Source organism: Equus asinus, chromosome 17, assembly GCF_041296235.1.
Source record: "Equus asinus isolate D_3611 breed Donkey chromosome 17, EquAss-T2T_v2, whole genome shotgun sequence".
NCBI classification, from domain to species: Eukaryota; Metazoa; Chordata; class Mammalia; order Perissodactyla; family Equidae; genus Equus; species Equus asinus.
Window position 1 is genome coordinate 14,900,425 of NC_091806.1, and position 16,224 is coordinate 14,916,648.

Genomic DNA, 16,224 nt, shown 5'->3' on the forward strand with positions numbered 1-16,224 from the left:
AGGGATAGCAATTATATATATTTATGTATATATAAATATTTATTTTATTTTAGATATAATTTTATATAAACAATTTTATATATATATATATATCTTTTATATATATAAACAAATATGTTTGAGGTGAAAAACGCAGGGAAAAATATTTCTAAGAGAAACCAGGGAAGGAAAAATAGGTGAGTACCCTTTAGAGTTGTAAAGGTTAAGAGAAAGAGGAAACAAAATGATTAAATTAAGTTAAGGATCCTCTATTAGCAAGTTAGAAGAAACAAACACACATACATAGAACCCTTAAAACCACAAATTTTATATATAGAGAGATATATATACAGATATAGATATATACACGCATATACATATGTATGTGCTTATATATATATATGTGTGTGTATGTTTATAAGCACACACATTTCATTTCACTATAATGTCAGAAGAAAGCAATAAAGGAATCATAACTAGAAATCTTGTAAACCAACAAAATTCTCAACTTAATCCACAAAGTTAATTAAAAAAGTCTGTATCTGTACAATCCTACTATCAAGGGGGTGGGGGGGCATAGAATGAGTCAAAATATTTCAAACAATAAAAATGTCCCCAAAATAATACAACACAAAGTAAGCAGAAGAAAACTATACCATGGCATTTTAAATTGAACTAAAATCATTAAATAATAATTTGGAAACGTTAAAAATATCCCTTGAGTAAAAATTTCAAAGAAATGAAACAAATAGAATAAAGGGACTATACCAAAAAAGATTTTATTGGACTCAATAGAGACAGAAATTGAAAAAAGTTGTGGAAAAAGATCAATGAAATCAAATTCAGTTCTTTTGATAGATCAATACAATCAGTAAGTGCTTGGCTTGATGTATCAAGAGACAAAAACACAGAGAAAACCCTACCAATGCCAATATTTAAAAAGAATATACTCTAGATATTAGGAAGATAATAATGAGATATTATAAATATTTTTGTCATTTTTTCAAGTCATGTACCTTTTATATATCCTGCTATCTTTAGATTTGCCAGGACTTTTCTTAATATGCTTGACCAATGTAACATGTGAAATAAAATGAATAGCTTTCTGATACCGTCTCATACATTTATTCCTGAGTATATTATTTTTAAAGCCTTAGGGAAATCAATTAATAAAATTTTATTTCATATTTTTGCTTGCCTGCTCTTAAGAGAAATTAATCATTTTTATTATTTTCTTTAAAATTTTATACTTAGAATTAGACATGTGGATTTCACTCTTTTCCTATATTGTGGAAAACCAAACACTTTTATAGAAGTCATTTTTCACCCTGTCAGGCAGTTGGACTTAACAAAAACCTGATCTCCATTCCTGTTGCAAGGTAAAGTACAGAGAGAAGCTAGGCCATATATCACAAACTCACATCAAATATCAGCCTCAACGGAGAAAAACTGAGAGCTATCCCTTTAAGAATAGGAACCAGAGAAAGATGCCCACTTTCACCACTCTTATTTAACATAACATTGGAAGCCCTAGCCTGAGCAATCAGGCAAGAGAAAGAAATAAAAGGGATCCATATTGGAAAAGAAGTGAAACTGTCACTCTTTGCAGATGATGTGATTTTATATATAGAAAATCCTAAAGAATCCACTAAAAAACTTTTAGAAACAATAAATGAATACAGTCAAGTCGTAGGATAAAAAAACCAGCATACAAAAATCGGTTGTGTTTCTATACACTAACAACGAAGTACCAGAAAGAGAAATTAAGAATACAATTCCATTTACAATTGCAACAAAAACAAAAAAAATACCTAGGAGTAAACTTAACCAAAGAGGTGAAAGATCTGTAAACCGAAAACTATAAAACATCGTTGAAATAAATTGAAGAAGACACAAAGAAATGGAAAGATATTCCATGCTCTTGAATTGGAAGAATTAACATAGTTAAAATATCCATACTTCTTAAAGCAGTCTATAGAGTCAATGCAATCCCTATGAAAGTTCCATGAAAAATAAATAAATATCTCAAATCAAGTTTTCTGTTTCTTTTTGTGTATATCTTGATATACTAAAATAGTCAAGTGGGCACTTCAAGCTATCTTCTCCTGCCACAGAATCACCAAAGAAAAAACAAAGAAAAGAAAAAAGCAAATACTATCAGAACAAACATTGTCAGAAACTGGAAAACAGCCAAAGATGTACAACAACCAAGGTAATGCTAAAACAAAACCTAACAAAACAAAAGTTAAGTTAAAAATGGTAAGAAAGTTTGTGACACATATACTTGCATTTGGTGAGAACCTCCATGGTGTGGTTACAGTGTTGACATAGTAGCCTGCATTCCCAGTATGGGATTCTGAACTCTAGTTTTGGAGTGAACAGAAACAATTATATTTGAAACTTATTGTATATGTCTATTCCAGTCTGCCTGCAGGCTACATGAAAGACTGATCCAAAGTGCCTATCTCATGTTTCATCTAACACAGAACTCTCAAGTGGGAAGAACAATGAGCATTGCTTGAAAACACTGAAAGATGAATAGTGATCCACTGATGCCTAAGATCCAGAAGAAAAAGCAGAGTAGAGTTTATTTGGGAAACTAGGACATTCAAAAATGAATCTGTATATGGAGGAATTAGGAAGATCTGGTCGTGTTGAGGGTAAGATGCATGCTCTTCTTGAGGAGAACTTGAAGCAAGAAGTTGAGGAGATCCTCAGCAGATCCCTAGGCTCAATATAAGCCTAGCTGAATGTTGAAAGATTGTCCTAGCACTTAGCCAATCTGCAATGACCAGAAGATGACTATATGCTCTCTACAAGACAGGCACTTTAGACCCACAGAAACAAACAGGTAAAAAGTGAAATGATGTAAAATGATATACTATGCAGAAGATAAGCAAAAGAGAACAGGTATGGATGTATTAATAACAGACAAAACAGACTTCAAGTCAAAAACAGCTACAAGAGACAGAGAAGGGCATTATACATTGATAAAAGGGTCAGTTTCTCAAGAAGCTATAACAATTAAAAATAAATAAATAAATAAATTTATATATATAAATATTTATATATATCTATACCAAATATATATATACACCAAATAATAAAGCCCTGTTAAAAAGTTCAACTGGGTAAATTTTAAAGATCTTATTGACTTTATTCAATGATTCAAGAATCAAGCAGCATCCAATCTATCAGACAGAAAGGAGCTCTGAGAAATTACACAAAATGAAAAACTTCTGCTGGCAGAAGGGAGCAGGAAAAGGAAGTTACGCTAGACATAAAAGCAGAATGGTTGTATCGAGGTTACTTTCCTTTAGGAGATGACAGAGATTTATCATGCAGACTACCTACCTAGTGCTGCTAAGATGATTTCTGATTGACTGGTTTAAGATTTCTTTTTCAGGAGACAAAACTAAAGTTAAGTGTTGATTTGGTGACATGGGGCTTATCACAACTCACTCCATTTTTTGGATGCTACCTTGGTTTTGACAGCCTCAAAGTATATGAAGGAAAAATTGACAAAATAGAAGAGAGATACAGATGGTTCTATAATAATATATGGAGAATTCAATATACCACTTTCTATAATTGATAAAACATCCAGAAAGAAGAGCAATAATAAAATAGAGTTCTTTTTTTTTTTTTTTTGAGAAAGATTAGCCCTGAGCTAACTACTCCTCCTCTTTTTGCTGAGGAAGTCTGGCCCTGAGCTAACATCTGTGGCCATCTTCCTCTACTTTATATGTGGGACACCTGCCACAGCATGACTTGACAAGCGGTGCCATGTCTGCAGCCAGGATCTGAACTGACAAACCCCAGGGCGCCAAGAAGCAGAATGTGCGAACTTAACCACTGTGCCACAGGGTGTGCCCCTGAAATAGTTCTTAAACCATACTTAAGATAACTAGACCTAGTAGACATATATAAAACATTCCATCCAACAGAAGCAGAATACACATTCTCACTCAGTGAACAAGAAACATTACCGAGGATAGCCCATATGTTGGGCCACTGAACAAGTCTCAATAAACTTAAAAAGATTAAAATCATAAAATGTATCCTATCCAACAACAATGAAATGAAGCTAGAAATCACTAACAGAGGGAAAGCTAGAAAATTTACAAATGTGTTGAAATTAAACAGTACAATCTCTCTCCCTCTCTCTCTCTCTCTCTTTTTTTTTTGTTTTGCTGAGGAAGATAGACTGTGAGCTAACATATGTTGCCAGTCTTCCTATTTTTGCTTTGGGAAGACTGTTGCTAAGCCAACATCTGTGCCAGAGCTCCTCCACTTTGTATGTGGGACACTGCCACAGCATATCTTGATGATTGGTGCTTAGGTCTGCGCCCAGGATCTGAATGTGCAAACCCTGGGCCACTTAAGCGGAACACAGGAACTTAATCAATACACCACTGTGCCATCCCCAAACAGTTCATTCTTAAACAAGCAAAGGGCCAAAAAGAAATCACAGAAGTCAGAAAATTCTTATAGACAAATGAAAACAACATAACATATCAACACTTATGGGATGTAATAAAGGCAGTGCTCAGAGGGAAAAGTATGGCTGTAGAAGGTTTTATTAAAAATAAAAAAGAGGGGCTGGCCTAGTGACATAGTGGTTAAGTGTGGCACACTCAACTTCAGTGGCTCAGGTTTGCAGGTTTGGATCCCAGGTGTGTACCTACACCACTTGTCAACCATGTTCTGGCAGTGATCCACATACAAAAAATAGAGAAAGATTGGCCCAGGTGTTAGTTCAGAGCAAATCTTCTTCACCATAATAAATAAATAAATAAACAAACAAACAAAGATCTCAAATCAATAATCTAAGTTTACACGTTGAAGAACTAAAAAAAAAAAGAGCAATCTAAACTCAAAACTACCAGAAGGAAAGAAATAAAAATTACAGAGGAGAAAAAATAAATACAGAATAGAAAAATAGCAGAGGAGAAAACCAAAAGTTGGTCTTTGAAAAGATCAACAAAATTTACAAACCTTAGGTAGATTGACAAAGTGTAGACACAAATAACTAGAATCATAAATGAATAAAAGTTCACTGCCTACACCCGACAGCCAGAAAAAGGATTGTAAGAGAACACAATTAACAAGTGTACAACAACAAATTATATAACCTAGATAAAATGGGAAAACTCCTATAAACATACCAATTACCTAAATTGACCCAAAAAGACATAGAAAATCTGAGTAGAACTGTAATAAGTAAATATACGGAATCAGTAACCAAAACCTCTCAACAAAGAAAAGCTCAGAATCAGACACTTTCCCTCGTGAATTCTACCAAACTCTTCTCAAACACTTTCAAAAAAATGGAAGAGAAGAGAATACTTTCTATCTCAATCTGAGGCCAGAATTACTTTGATATCAAAGTCAGATAAATAAATCAATAGAAAAGATGATTACAGGCAAATATTCTTTATAAGTATGATGCAAAAATCCTCAGGAAAATACTAGCAACCAAATTCAACAGCATATTAACAGGGATATACACCATGACCAAGTGTGATGTTTTTCAAGGGTGCTTCAACATAAAAAAATTAATCAATGTATGTGCCACACTAATAGAACCAAGGAAAAAGCCCTATCAACCTCTAAATTGTTATAGAAAATGGATTTGACAAAATCTAATACCATTTCATCATTAAAAAAAGCACACTAAGAAAACTAGATACAGAACGGTAGTAAGCAATGTGATGAAGGATATTTATAAAAAGTGCAATGCTAACATCATACTCAATGGTGAACGACTGAAAGCTTTCTACCTGAAATCAGGAAGGAGACAAGGATGCCCATATTCACAACTGTCATTCAACATTGTGCTGGAACTCTTACCAGAAAAGTTACACAAGCAAAAGTAGGAAAAAAAGTAACCACATTGCAAAGGAAAAAGTCAAATTTGTTTATTCAATGAAGGCATGCTCCTATACATAGAAAAACCCCAAAATATCCACAAGTTACCAGACTTAGTAAACACATTCAGCAAAGTTGCAGAGTACAAACTCAACACAAAAGTCTGCTGTGTTCCTCTACATCATTAGCAAAAAGTCTGAAAAAGATAAGAAAACAGTTACATTTACAATAGCATCTAAAAACAATTCCTAGGGGTAAGTTTCACCAAGAAAGTAAAAAAAAACTTGTACACTGAAAACAACAAAACATTGCTGAAAAAAATTAAGAAATACTTAAATAAATGGAAAGATATCCACTTATTCCACTGTTCAAGAATTGGAAGACTTGGTATTTATAAAATGGCAATACTATCCAGTGATATACAGTTATAAAGCAATCTCTATCAAATTCCACAGATTTTTTTCCAGGAATAGTCAAACTCATCCTCAATTGCAAATGAAATTGCAACAGGTCCAAAATAACTAATATTGAAAAAGAAAAAAACATTTGAGGACTCACTCACACTCCTTAAGTTTAAAACTTACTACAAACCTATAGTTTGTATGGTATGACTGTGGTATGACATAAGGTTAGATATATGGACCATTGGATTAGAAATTTGAGACCTGAAATAATTCCACACATCTATAACCTGTTAATTTTTAACAGGGGTAGCAGGAGAATTTAATAAGGAAAGATTAGTCTCTTCAACAAATGATACTGGGACAACTGCATTTCCACACTCAAAAGAATGAAGCTATATACTTACATCACAATGTGCAGAATCATGAACACAAAATGGATCCATGGCCTAACTACAAGAGCTAAAACTGTAAAAGTCTTAGAAGAAAACATAGAGATAAATCTTCATGATCTTGAATTTGGCAATGGATCGTTAGATAAAAGCATGGGCAGCAAATCAAACAAACACATTGGACTCCCTAAAAATTCAAAACTTCTGCTTGTCAAAGGACATTATCAAGAAAAAGAAAAGATAATCTACAGATCTGTTGAAAATGTTTGTGAAGTATATATCTGATAAATGGTTAATATCCAGAATATATAAAGAACTCCTATAACTCAAAAACAAAAAGACAAACAACCCAATTTTAAGAACAGGGTAAAAGATTAGAATAGATGTTTCTCCAATGAAGTTATGCAAATGGTCAATGAGCACATGATAAAATGCTCACCATCATTATTCATTAGAAAAAGCAGATCAAAACCACTTCACACTCACTAGGATGCTAATAATAATAATAATAATAATGGAAAGTAAGTGTTAGCCAGGATATCTAGAATTTGGAATCCTTGTACAGTGCTGGTGGGAATGTAAACTGGTCAGTCACTGTAGAAAATGGTTAGGTGGTTTCTCAAAAATCTATACATACAAATATTATATGCCCTCACTAGTTATGTATCTAAAATGATTGAAATCAGACTCTAAAAGATATTTGTATACCAATATTTTTGGCAGCATTATTCCCAATAGCTAAAAGGTGGAGACAACCCAAGTGTCCATCCACAGAGAATGGATAAACAAAATGTCACATATACATTTAATGGAATACTTTTCATGCCTAAAAATGGATGAAACTCTGATACATCGATCAACATTGAACATATTATACTAAGTGAAATAAGCCACACACAAAAGAACGGATATTGTGTGATTCCACTTACTTTCAAAATGTAGAATAGATAAATTCATAGAGACAGAGTAGATTAGAGGATACCAGTGGCAGAAGGAAGGCTGGATGGAGAGTTATTACTTAGTGGCTACACAATTTCTGTCTGTAATGATAAATACGTTTTTAAATTTATAGTGGTGATGGTTGCACATCATTGTACATATAATTAATGCCATTTAATTATGCACTCAAAGTTGTTAAAATGACGTGTTTTATATATAAGCAAATTTGAAGAAAGTGGTCTATGGAGCCTGAAGAAAATACTGTCAGAGAAGGTCAGGTTATTGAGAAATCACTTATAAGATAAAAAGTAATAATCACAAAAAAGATGTGGGAATATCTTCCATCACAAGGATAAGGTATGTAAAAGGATTGCTTCAAAGAATTGTTGTGAGGAAAAGCAACAACCAAGGACACTGAGAAGGAAAGGACAACATATTGTGGTAACTTTTAAAAAAAGTTTTTATTAGAAAACAGGAGATGCGTGCTAGAGTATTCAGCATCCTCCAAGAATGATCAATTGAGGCAACATTAATGGTTTTCTCTTACCTGCAACTAAACAGTCTTCTCTTTCTACTTCTTTTCTTTCTGAGATATGAGTATTATGACCTTTCTTTCCAGATCACCAGAGCTTCCCCATAAACTATTTCCTTATTAAAATGGAAGCTGATCTGATCTTAGTTTCCATATACACATAGGAATATGACTTGATTGATATAATTATTTTCATGTCTATGAATAATGTTTAAGAAAAAAAAGGTCAGTTCACCTTGGTCAAATTATCCCAATGGGAATTCCCAAACTCACAGAGGTACCACAATAAATTCCTGCAAGTTAAATATCTCCCAGGTAAAGCTGTTTGGAAATCAGTAAGAAACCATGTATTCTCTGTGTTTTCATTTTTCCCAGAGAGTATCGTAAATGTTCTGTCTGAGAAGAGCTAAATAAGAGCTACCAACATAAATGCTGAACATACCAGCTTATTCTTCTTTAGAATATTAAAATAAAACTGGGAAAAGGGTCTTGAATTTGCTATAGAAAAAAGCTGGACACCTTATCTTAGAGAGCAGGTAAGTTCTATCGTCAGGATTCCTCAGAATTGTTTGCATGGTGAGATTTATTAATATATATTCATTGATTTTGTTGGTTGATCCTGAGTATGGTAGTCATGCATCATTGCAAGTACCTTAGATTTAACCCAGATATCTAGTGAGTTGGACACATGTTGTTTTATTTAACGAACCCACAATTAAGCACTGTTCTTAGATCAATAAGAAATGTAATGCTCGAATATATTATTAAAATATCAATTTAATGATTATGTTTGCCTTGACTACTGCTTATTAGAAAAATTTAGCCATAATTTACATACAATAAACTATTGAAACTATTGCTCCATCCACCTGGTAATACAGAGCATCTCTTGTGGTTACATATATTCTATATATTCTATATAATCCATATATGATAATTTGCCCTTTGTGTGTAAATTGCGTACAGGAATTCAAAAAATGAGAGTGATAAATGTTTTTCTTCCATGACTTGAGGAAAGTTCAGAGGAAAGAAATAAAGCAGAGAGTTATTGACTTGTATTTCGGTGAAGGATATAGAGGAAATCTGACAAGGAAAACTCAACACATGTGGAGTGTGTTAAATGTCTCTGTTCCTACTTCATGTTAACTGTCTGAATGTGTCATATTTGTGCTTTGTGTTTCTTATTTCTGAATTTTAATGCTACCTTTTCTATTAAAATTCAGCCAAACCTTGCCTAACTGTTAAAATTTGAAATTAATGAAGATTACCTGAATATCCATCCAGGATGGGTGAAAAGATAGAGAATAAAGCATAGTCAGGTTTATGTCTGTACATTTGGGGACCACCAAGGGAGCAGACCACCAGGGTGTTAGGAAAGTGACCTGAGCTTTAACAAGACTATACTCAAGAGTGTAGTCTCCACATAGGCCAATGGACTAAGAAATGAGGGAAAGTTAACGGATGGGGATTACGTGACTACAAAATGATTTTTGCTAACAAACAGGATATGATAGAAATCAGGACTATTTTAAATGGGTTTCTCTGTATCTCTAACATTCTGAAGTAGATTTGATTACAAACATTCTGTATTTTTATATCTTTTCAATAAATTACAAAAGAATGATAATCATAATGATATGTAATTAAAATGAACTTCCATTTCATTTTTTCAAACATTGAAATAAAATTAAGTCATTAACTTGGCAAATACATGTTGATTACATAAAATGATCAAAATATTGTGTGAGGCTGTAAGGAAGAAAGGAATAAAATTAATATTTTAATACTTGGTGAGACCAGATGCCAGCTAATTGTTTAACTTATACATGTATCATATCATTCATCAAATCCTTCACAATTCATCATTTAATTATCTAGTCAAAATCTTACTGTGGGAGAACCAGATGACTATCTTACTAAATGAGAATTTCAGTGAAGCTTTGGTGTTTTCAGGCTTTTACTCATTTAACACAATACCTGGTACAGAGTAGGTGTTAATTAATTAATTAGATTTTCCCCAAATCAACAGGAGATGAATTTTACTTTCCTTACTTGAGAGAAAAAAATTGAGGTTCAGAAAGTTCACATAATTTGTCAAAAATGAGATACCCACCATTCAACACAGATCTGAAAGGCATAAAGTTTACTTTTTATTTTTTCCATTATCTTCATGGCAGGGAGAAGAGCAGAGACAGGCCCAAATTATCGCCGAGATAAGATTCAGTTAGAGAAAGACGTTAAAGCATTTAACAATCAGACAAAAATAAATAAACAATATGAAGCAAGGTAGTTAGTTCTAAGTGCTAAAAGACAGAATATTTGAATAAAGGTTGCATGGTGGGCTGCAGTTGTCAGAGAAATCTACCTGGAAATAGTAGGAGTTGAACCGACTGTGATCGGATTCAACAGACCTGATAGGGAATGGCAAAATGTACAGTTTCACTGTTGCAGAGAGTCATTAGGAATTCCAGGGAAGAATATTTAGGGGCCAGCCCAGTGGCGCAGCAGTTAAGTGTGCATGTTACGCTTCGGCAGCCTGGGGTTCACTGGTTCAGATCCTGGATGTGGATATGGCACCATATGGCAAGCCATGCTGTGGTAGGCGTCCCACATATAAAGTAGAGGAAGATGGGCATGGATGTTAGCTCAGGGAGTCTTCCTCAGCAAAAAGAGGAGGATTGGCAGCAGATGTTAGCTCAGGGCTAACCTTCCTCAAACAAAAACAAAAACAAAAATATTTAAATTTAACTGCAGACGCTGAAGATTTCTGTGTACTTGGATTGTGTAAAGGGAATCTTGTTTATGGAGTTTAAAGAAGCAGGATATGAAGGATCCAAAGAAAGGGAGAGAGCTTGGAGAGTCTGCCTCTTGCTGGGAGAAAGGGCACTTTGTTGTGATTGTGTGTTTAGATCAGCTGCCCTTAAAGGAGAGAAGGGGGCAACCACCTGAACCTGTGGCTGTAGATTTATTCTGATGTGTTTGTAAGAGAAGTAACCAGATACTAATACTCAGTTGCTGATTGCTCCTAAGTGACGTTAGAATCACAGACAGGTCAGGCATGGAAAAGGTCCTTAAAGATCTGGTTTAGCTCTCACAGCTTACTTATGGTTAAACTGAAATGCATAAAAGAGATGTGGCATATGGCAAATAGTTGAGTTAAGAAGTAGCAGAAGCAGATGCAGGAAATAATGGTTTTTTCTTCTTTTCCAAATAGTGCAGTATTTTAAAGGATATCTACTGATAACATGATATTATTACCAATATTATAAAAATATGAAAATATGAAATGATTCTTTTAGACATATAGTTCTATCTTCTTAGCTTTCTGTAGAAGTACTTCCAAGTAGGAGAAATAATACTTTGAAGTGATTCAGGAACATAGATTATGGTTTCTGAGTTGTGTACTACGTAGATTTTGTACTTTAAAAAGTAAATTAGGGTCCAGCCTGGTGGTGTATTGGTTAAGTTCATGTGCTTCACTTCAGCAATCTGGGGTTTTCAGGTTCAGATCTTGGGCACGGGCCTATACACTGCTCATCAAACCATGCCGTGGTGGTGTCCCATGTTCAAAAGTGGAAATTGGCAAGAATGTTTGCTCAGGGACCATCTTCCTCAAGCTAACAGTGGAAGATTGGTAACAGATATTAGCTCAGGCCCAATCTGCCTCAAAAAAAAAAGTAAATTAAATGAAATTAATTGCTTTCATTCCTCTTTTCTAATAAACTGGATTGGGTACATGTATGTGATTACAATTTTTTTTTTAATTTTGTTTTGTTTGAAATATCCAAGTGTTTGTACAACAAAATAATCTGCATAAAAAAACATGTCCTTGTATATTTCCCTCATAATTTCTAATCTTTCCATTTATTTGCCACTTTTGGTCTGAAAAAACACTCTTAACAAAATGACATTTACATTGTCCTTTTCAAATGTGATTTGATCTGTTATTTAACAAAGAATCTCACGAAGCTGCTATGGACTAGATCAAGTAGGATTTTATCTAACTGTGAGGAAAAGAAGGCTGAGAAAACTTAATTGATCAGCTCAGGCAGCAAGTTAAATGTAAAGTAAATACTAGACTGTAATTAAAATTTAACTTACAGTTCTTTTCGCTAAATCTCAAGAATGTAAGTTTTAGGAGACATTCAGAGTAGGCCAAAAGATTATTTTAAATTATTGTGAATAATTTTAAAAGCCTAAAACACAATTGTTAATTGAATAAGAGATGGTTTATTTGACCACTACAAATATCATCTCTTCATTATACAATATAAACGATATCAAATTTCATTTTGTGGCAAATTATTTTAACTTTCATGCATTGGATAGGTTTATATTTTTGCTCTTCAAAACTCTACTTTATGTACACAGATTGGAATGGTAATTCCACTGAAAGGAAAAAGGAGAGGGAAGTGTTACTGTTTTGAAAATAAATTGTAAACGTATTGATTCTGAAGTTATAAGTAATTGACATAAAATATTTTAAACACTAAAGTTCAGTGTTTCATATAGTTGAACTAGAGAATATATGGTCTGGTTTAGTGGAATGGTTGAAAGATTTAGTGGAATGTTTCTCAGTAATTCTTCCTTGGTCTATCAATGATCCTTGAAATTCTACCAGTAGAAAAGTATCTATGTGTTCTGAGCTTTAATAATTACTACCAAAAAGACATTAAGAGAGTTGATTCTATATTACTTTATAACAATGACAAAGAGGAGGAAGTAAAAGTAATGGGAGTGAAAGAGAGGAAAGCCAGCCTGAGATGCTAAGAGTTGTCATATGGAAACTGAGAGGAGCACACATTTTCAGGATGGCTGATTAGGAAGAATTGAACAATTTGAGTACATCAATTCAAAAGAAGCCAATTTATGTAAATGTGTAAGGCATTGCACGAGACTAAAATCCAAACTAAACCTACTATTATTATTCTCAGCTGCCTTGCTGAATATCAAATACATTTGAGATTATATTTTGGAAAACACAGATAATCATACTTATCTTGTTATCCTTCTGGTTGGCTATGAAATATAACTCTCTGTTTGTAAATTAAGTATATTTATAAATTAAACACAAGAGAAATATATTTGATTATGGCCAGGCGTAAATGCCTCATGATTCCAAACATATTTGTTGATTTTTCTACTTACCACCTTCCTTTACAGGATAGATTTCTCACATGTAACATTATCCACATATTGTACTACATGTATTTGCATTTTTTGTGTTTTCACTCAGTGTTTCATTTATGTGTGCATTTTCTCAATAATAAACAGTGGGAATCACAAAGAGATAACTAATGTTTTGTTTTTGTTTCTCCAAAGTACCATTTCTTTAATTCCATCAAGGCATAATATCCAGTACATTTGATCATACTATTAATAGCATTTTTACATAAATACACTGCATTTGACAATGCTAGTCTTTACCTCGGGTACCTAAGATGTTTACCAGTAATTATTATTTTCAAGAAAGGCACAAAAATAGCTGCTGAAAAGCCTTGCTAAATAAAAATTAAATTTCTATTTTCTTTGACCTTTGGACCCTTTCTGTTATAATATGCCCCAGGCTATGGAATGATATGAATCATTATATTTAAATATGTGTCATAAGAATTCATAATTTATATAATTTTAGGTGGCTGCAAACTACTTGGGATCATGGAAAATAGGAATAACATCACAGAATTTTTTCTCTTAGGACTTTCTCAGAAAAAGGAAATAGAAGTTCTCTGTTTTTTACTGTTCTTATTTTGTTACATTGCAATTTTGATTGGAAATTTGCTTGTCATGATTTCTCTCACCTGCAGTCAGCTTATTAACCAGCCTATGTATTTCTTCCTGAGTTACCTTTCACTCTCAGACCTTTGCTACACCTCCACTGTGACCCCCAAGTTAATCATTGACTTATTGGCGGAAAAGAAGACCATTTCCTACAATGGATGCATGACACAGCTCTTTAGTATGCACTTCTTTGGGGGGATTGAGGTCTTCCTCCTCACAGGGATGGCTTATGACCGCTATGTGGCCATTTGCAAGCCCCTGCACTACACTGTCATCATGAGCAGGCAGAAGTGTGATGCCATTATCGCTGCTTCCTGTGCTGGGGGATTCCTACATTCTTTTGGTCAGTTTCTCCTCACCATCTTTCTACCCTACTGTGGGCCCAATGAAATAGATCACTACTTCTGCGATGTGTATCCTTTGCTGAAACTGGCCTGCATTGACACAAGCAGAATTGGTCTCCTCGTCATTGCCAATTCAGGCCTGATGGGTCTGGTGACTTTTGTCGTCTTGTTGATATCTTATACTGTGATCTTGTATACTGTCAAGTCCTACTCTGCAGAGAATCGTCACAAAGCTCTTTCTACATGCAGTTCCCACATCACTGTGGTGGTCCTTTTTTTTGTTCCTTTACTCTTTATTTATATTCGACCAGCAACTACTTTACCAGAAGACAAAGTGTTTGCTCTTTTTTATACTATCATTGCTCCCATGCTCAACCCTCTGATATATACATTAAGAAACACGGAGATAAAAAATGCCATAAAGAAACTATGGTTCCGTATCATACAAAGTAAGGAAATAAATGGAAAGACTCCCTGACTTTCTCTACAAACCTTGTTGAATCTGACTTCTTTACCTTGAAACTTTTTAAATGCATGATGTTTGTGTATGTCTCTTGCATGTAGCAACATGCCTAAGCAAAAATAAGAGCAAAAGTTTATGATTTTTTGGATTTCTCCAGGCTGCCTCTCTGCTGTGCTTTCCTTTCTAGTTTTCTTATTTAGATCTCCTCTGCCCTATTGATCCTTTGGCTGTGTAACTAATTTAGATATTTAGCAGCAGACCATCAAACACAGTGTGCAGTACAAATCAACACTGTGAGCTCATTTACCTCATTCTTGTGTGTGACTCTATTCAAGGAACCAATTCCAGCTAGCAAACAATGATAAAAAAATAATAATAATTACTATCTTTCACTTGAATCACTTAGATCTAAAAGATCTAATTTATATTCCACAACAATATTTCTCAAAAAATTCAACTTGTACTGTGATAATTTTATACCCAGTGGTATTCTGAAGGTTTTCATATCCCCAACACCAGTACATTTTCCCCAAGCCTCACATTAAAATCATTTTCTTTTGTTCTAACTTACTTTCTCACTGAGGTCTGTTCATATACAAATCAACTGCTCCTCTCTGGATAATTACAGCACCTTACATGCATGAGTTCAAGACCCAGAATAGTTTACTATGAGGACTTATGCCCAAAAAAGCATCTAGAAATGGAAATGATAATAGTATACCACTCACAGTTTTGTGACCATTATATGTGGAGGGTTAAAACACTGCCTGGCACGCAGTAAGTGCTCAATAAGTATGAGCTGTTTTTATTGCTCAATCCCTTGTTAAGCATCAGAAAAGTAACCATTCTGATAATTACTTTTCTCTGGAACAGTGAGGGTGTGAGGATGGAAAAAAGTTAAGTAATGCTCACATTAATGTCATGTTCCTGTAACTGATGAAATTAAATTTTTCTCAGAGTAGACAAGTAGAGAGTATCACTTAAACTCAATGAGCGCGTTTTATTTTTTTATCACTGTTAAGGTTAAAGAAAGTTTTTTCAGTAGAAATTGGAAGTTACCCTGGAGTAAATTTGCCCAACATCAGAAATGGCTGGTTGCAAAATCAAGCCACTGAATAACTAGTTTGGACAGGAGAGGATCTCAAAGATCTTTAGAAACTCTACTGACATGATGTATTTGCATAAGGAATGCTTTTCAGGTTGGTAGAGAAGGCTTACTAAATAAAGATGAGTTATTTTTGTTGATGGTTCCTAACATGGGTGAATAATATAAAGAGAAAAATAGTGTAATGCTATGACTCAGTTTAAAGTTCCCAACAAATAAAATTAAAAATATAACATGCTAGAAATTCTTAAAAAATATCCTAAGATACTTTCCTGATTGTTGTTCTTTTTGTGTGCGTGTTTGAGGACAATTGGCCCTGAGCTAATGTGTTGCCAACCTTTTTCTTTTTGCGTGAGGAAGATTGTCACTGAGCCATCTCTGCCAATCTTCCTCTATTGTATGTGGGATGCTGCCACA

General features: G+C 33.9%; 1 protein-coding gene across 1 annotated transcript; it reads left to right on the plus strand.

The window, feature by feature from the left end:
- Positions 1 to 13,772: 13,772 nt before the first annotated feature.
- On the plus strand, positions 13,773 to 14,717 carry LOC139040893 (olfactory receptor 4P4-like). Its single transcript, XM_070488611.1, has one exon. It carries the CDS (start codon positions 13,773 to 13,775, stop codon positions 14,715 to 14,717), a length of 945 nt encoding a protein of 314 aa, XP_070344712.1.
- Positions 14,718 to 16,224: the final 1,507 nt, after the last annotated feature.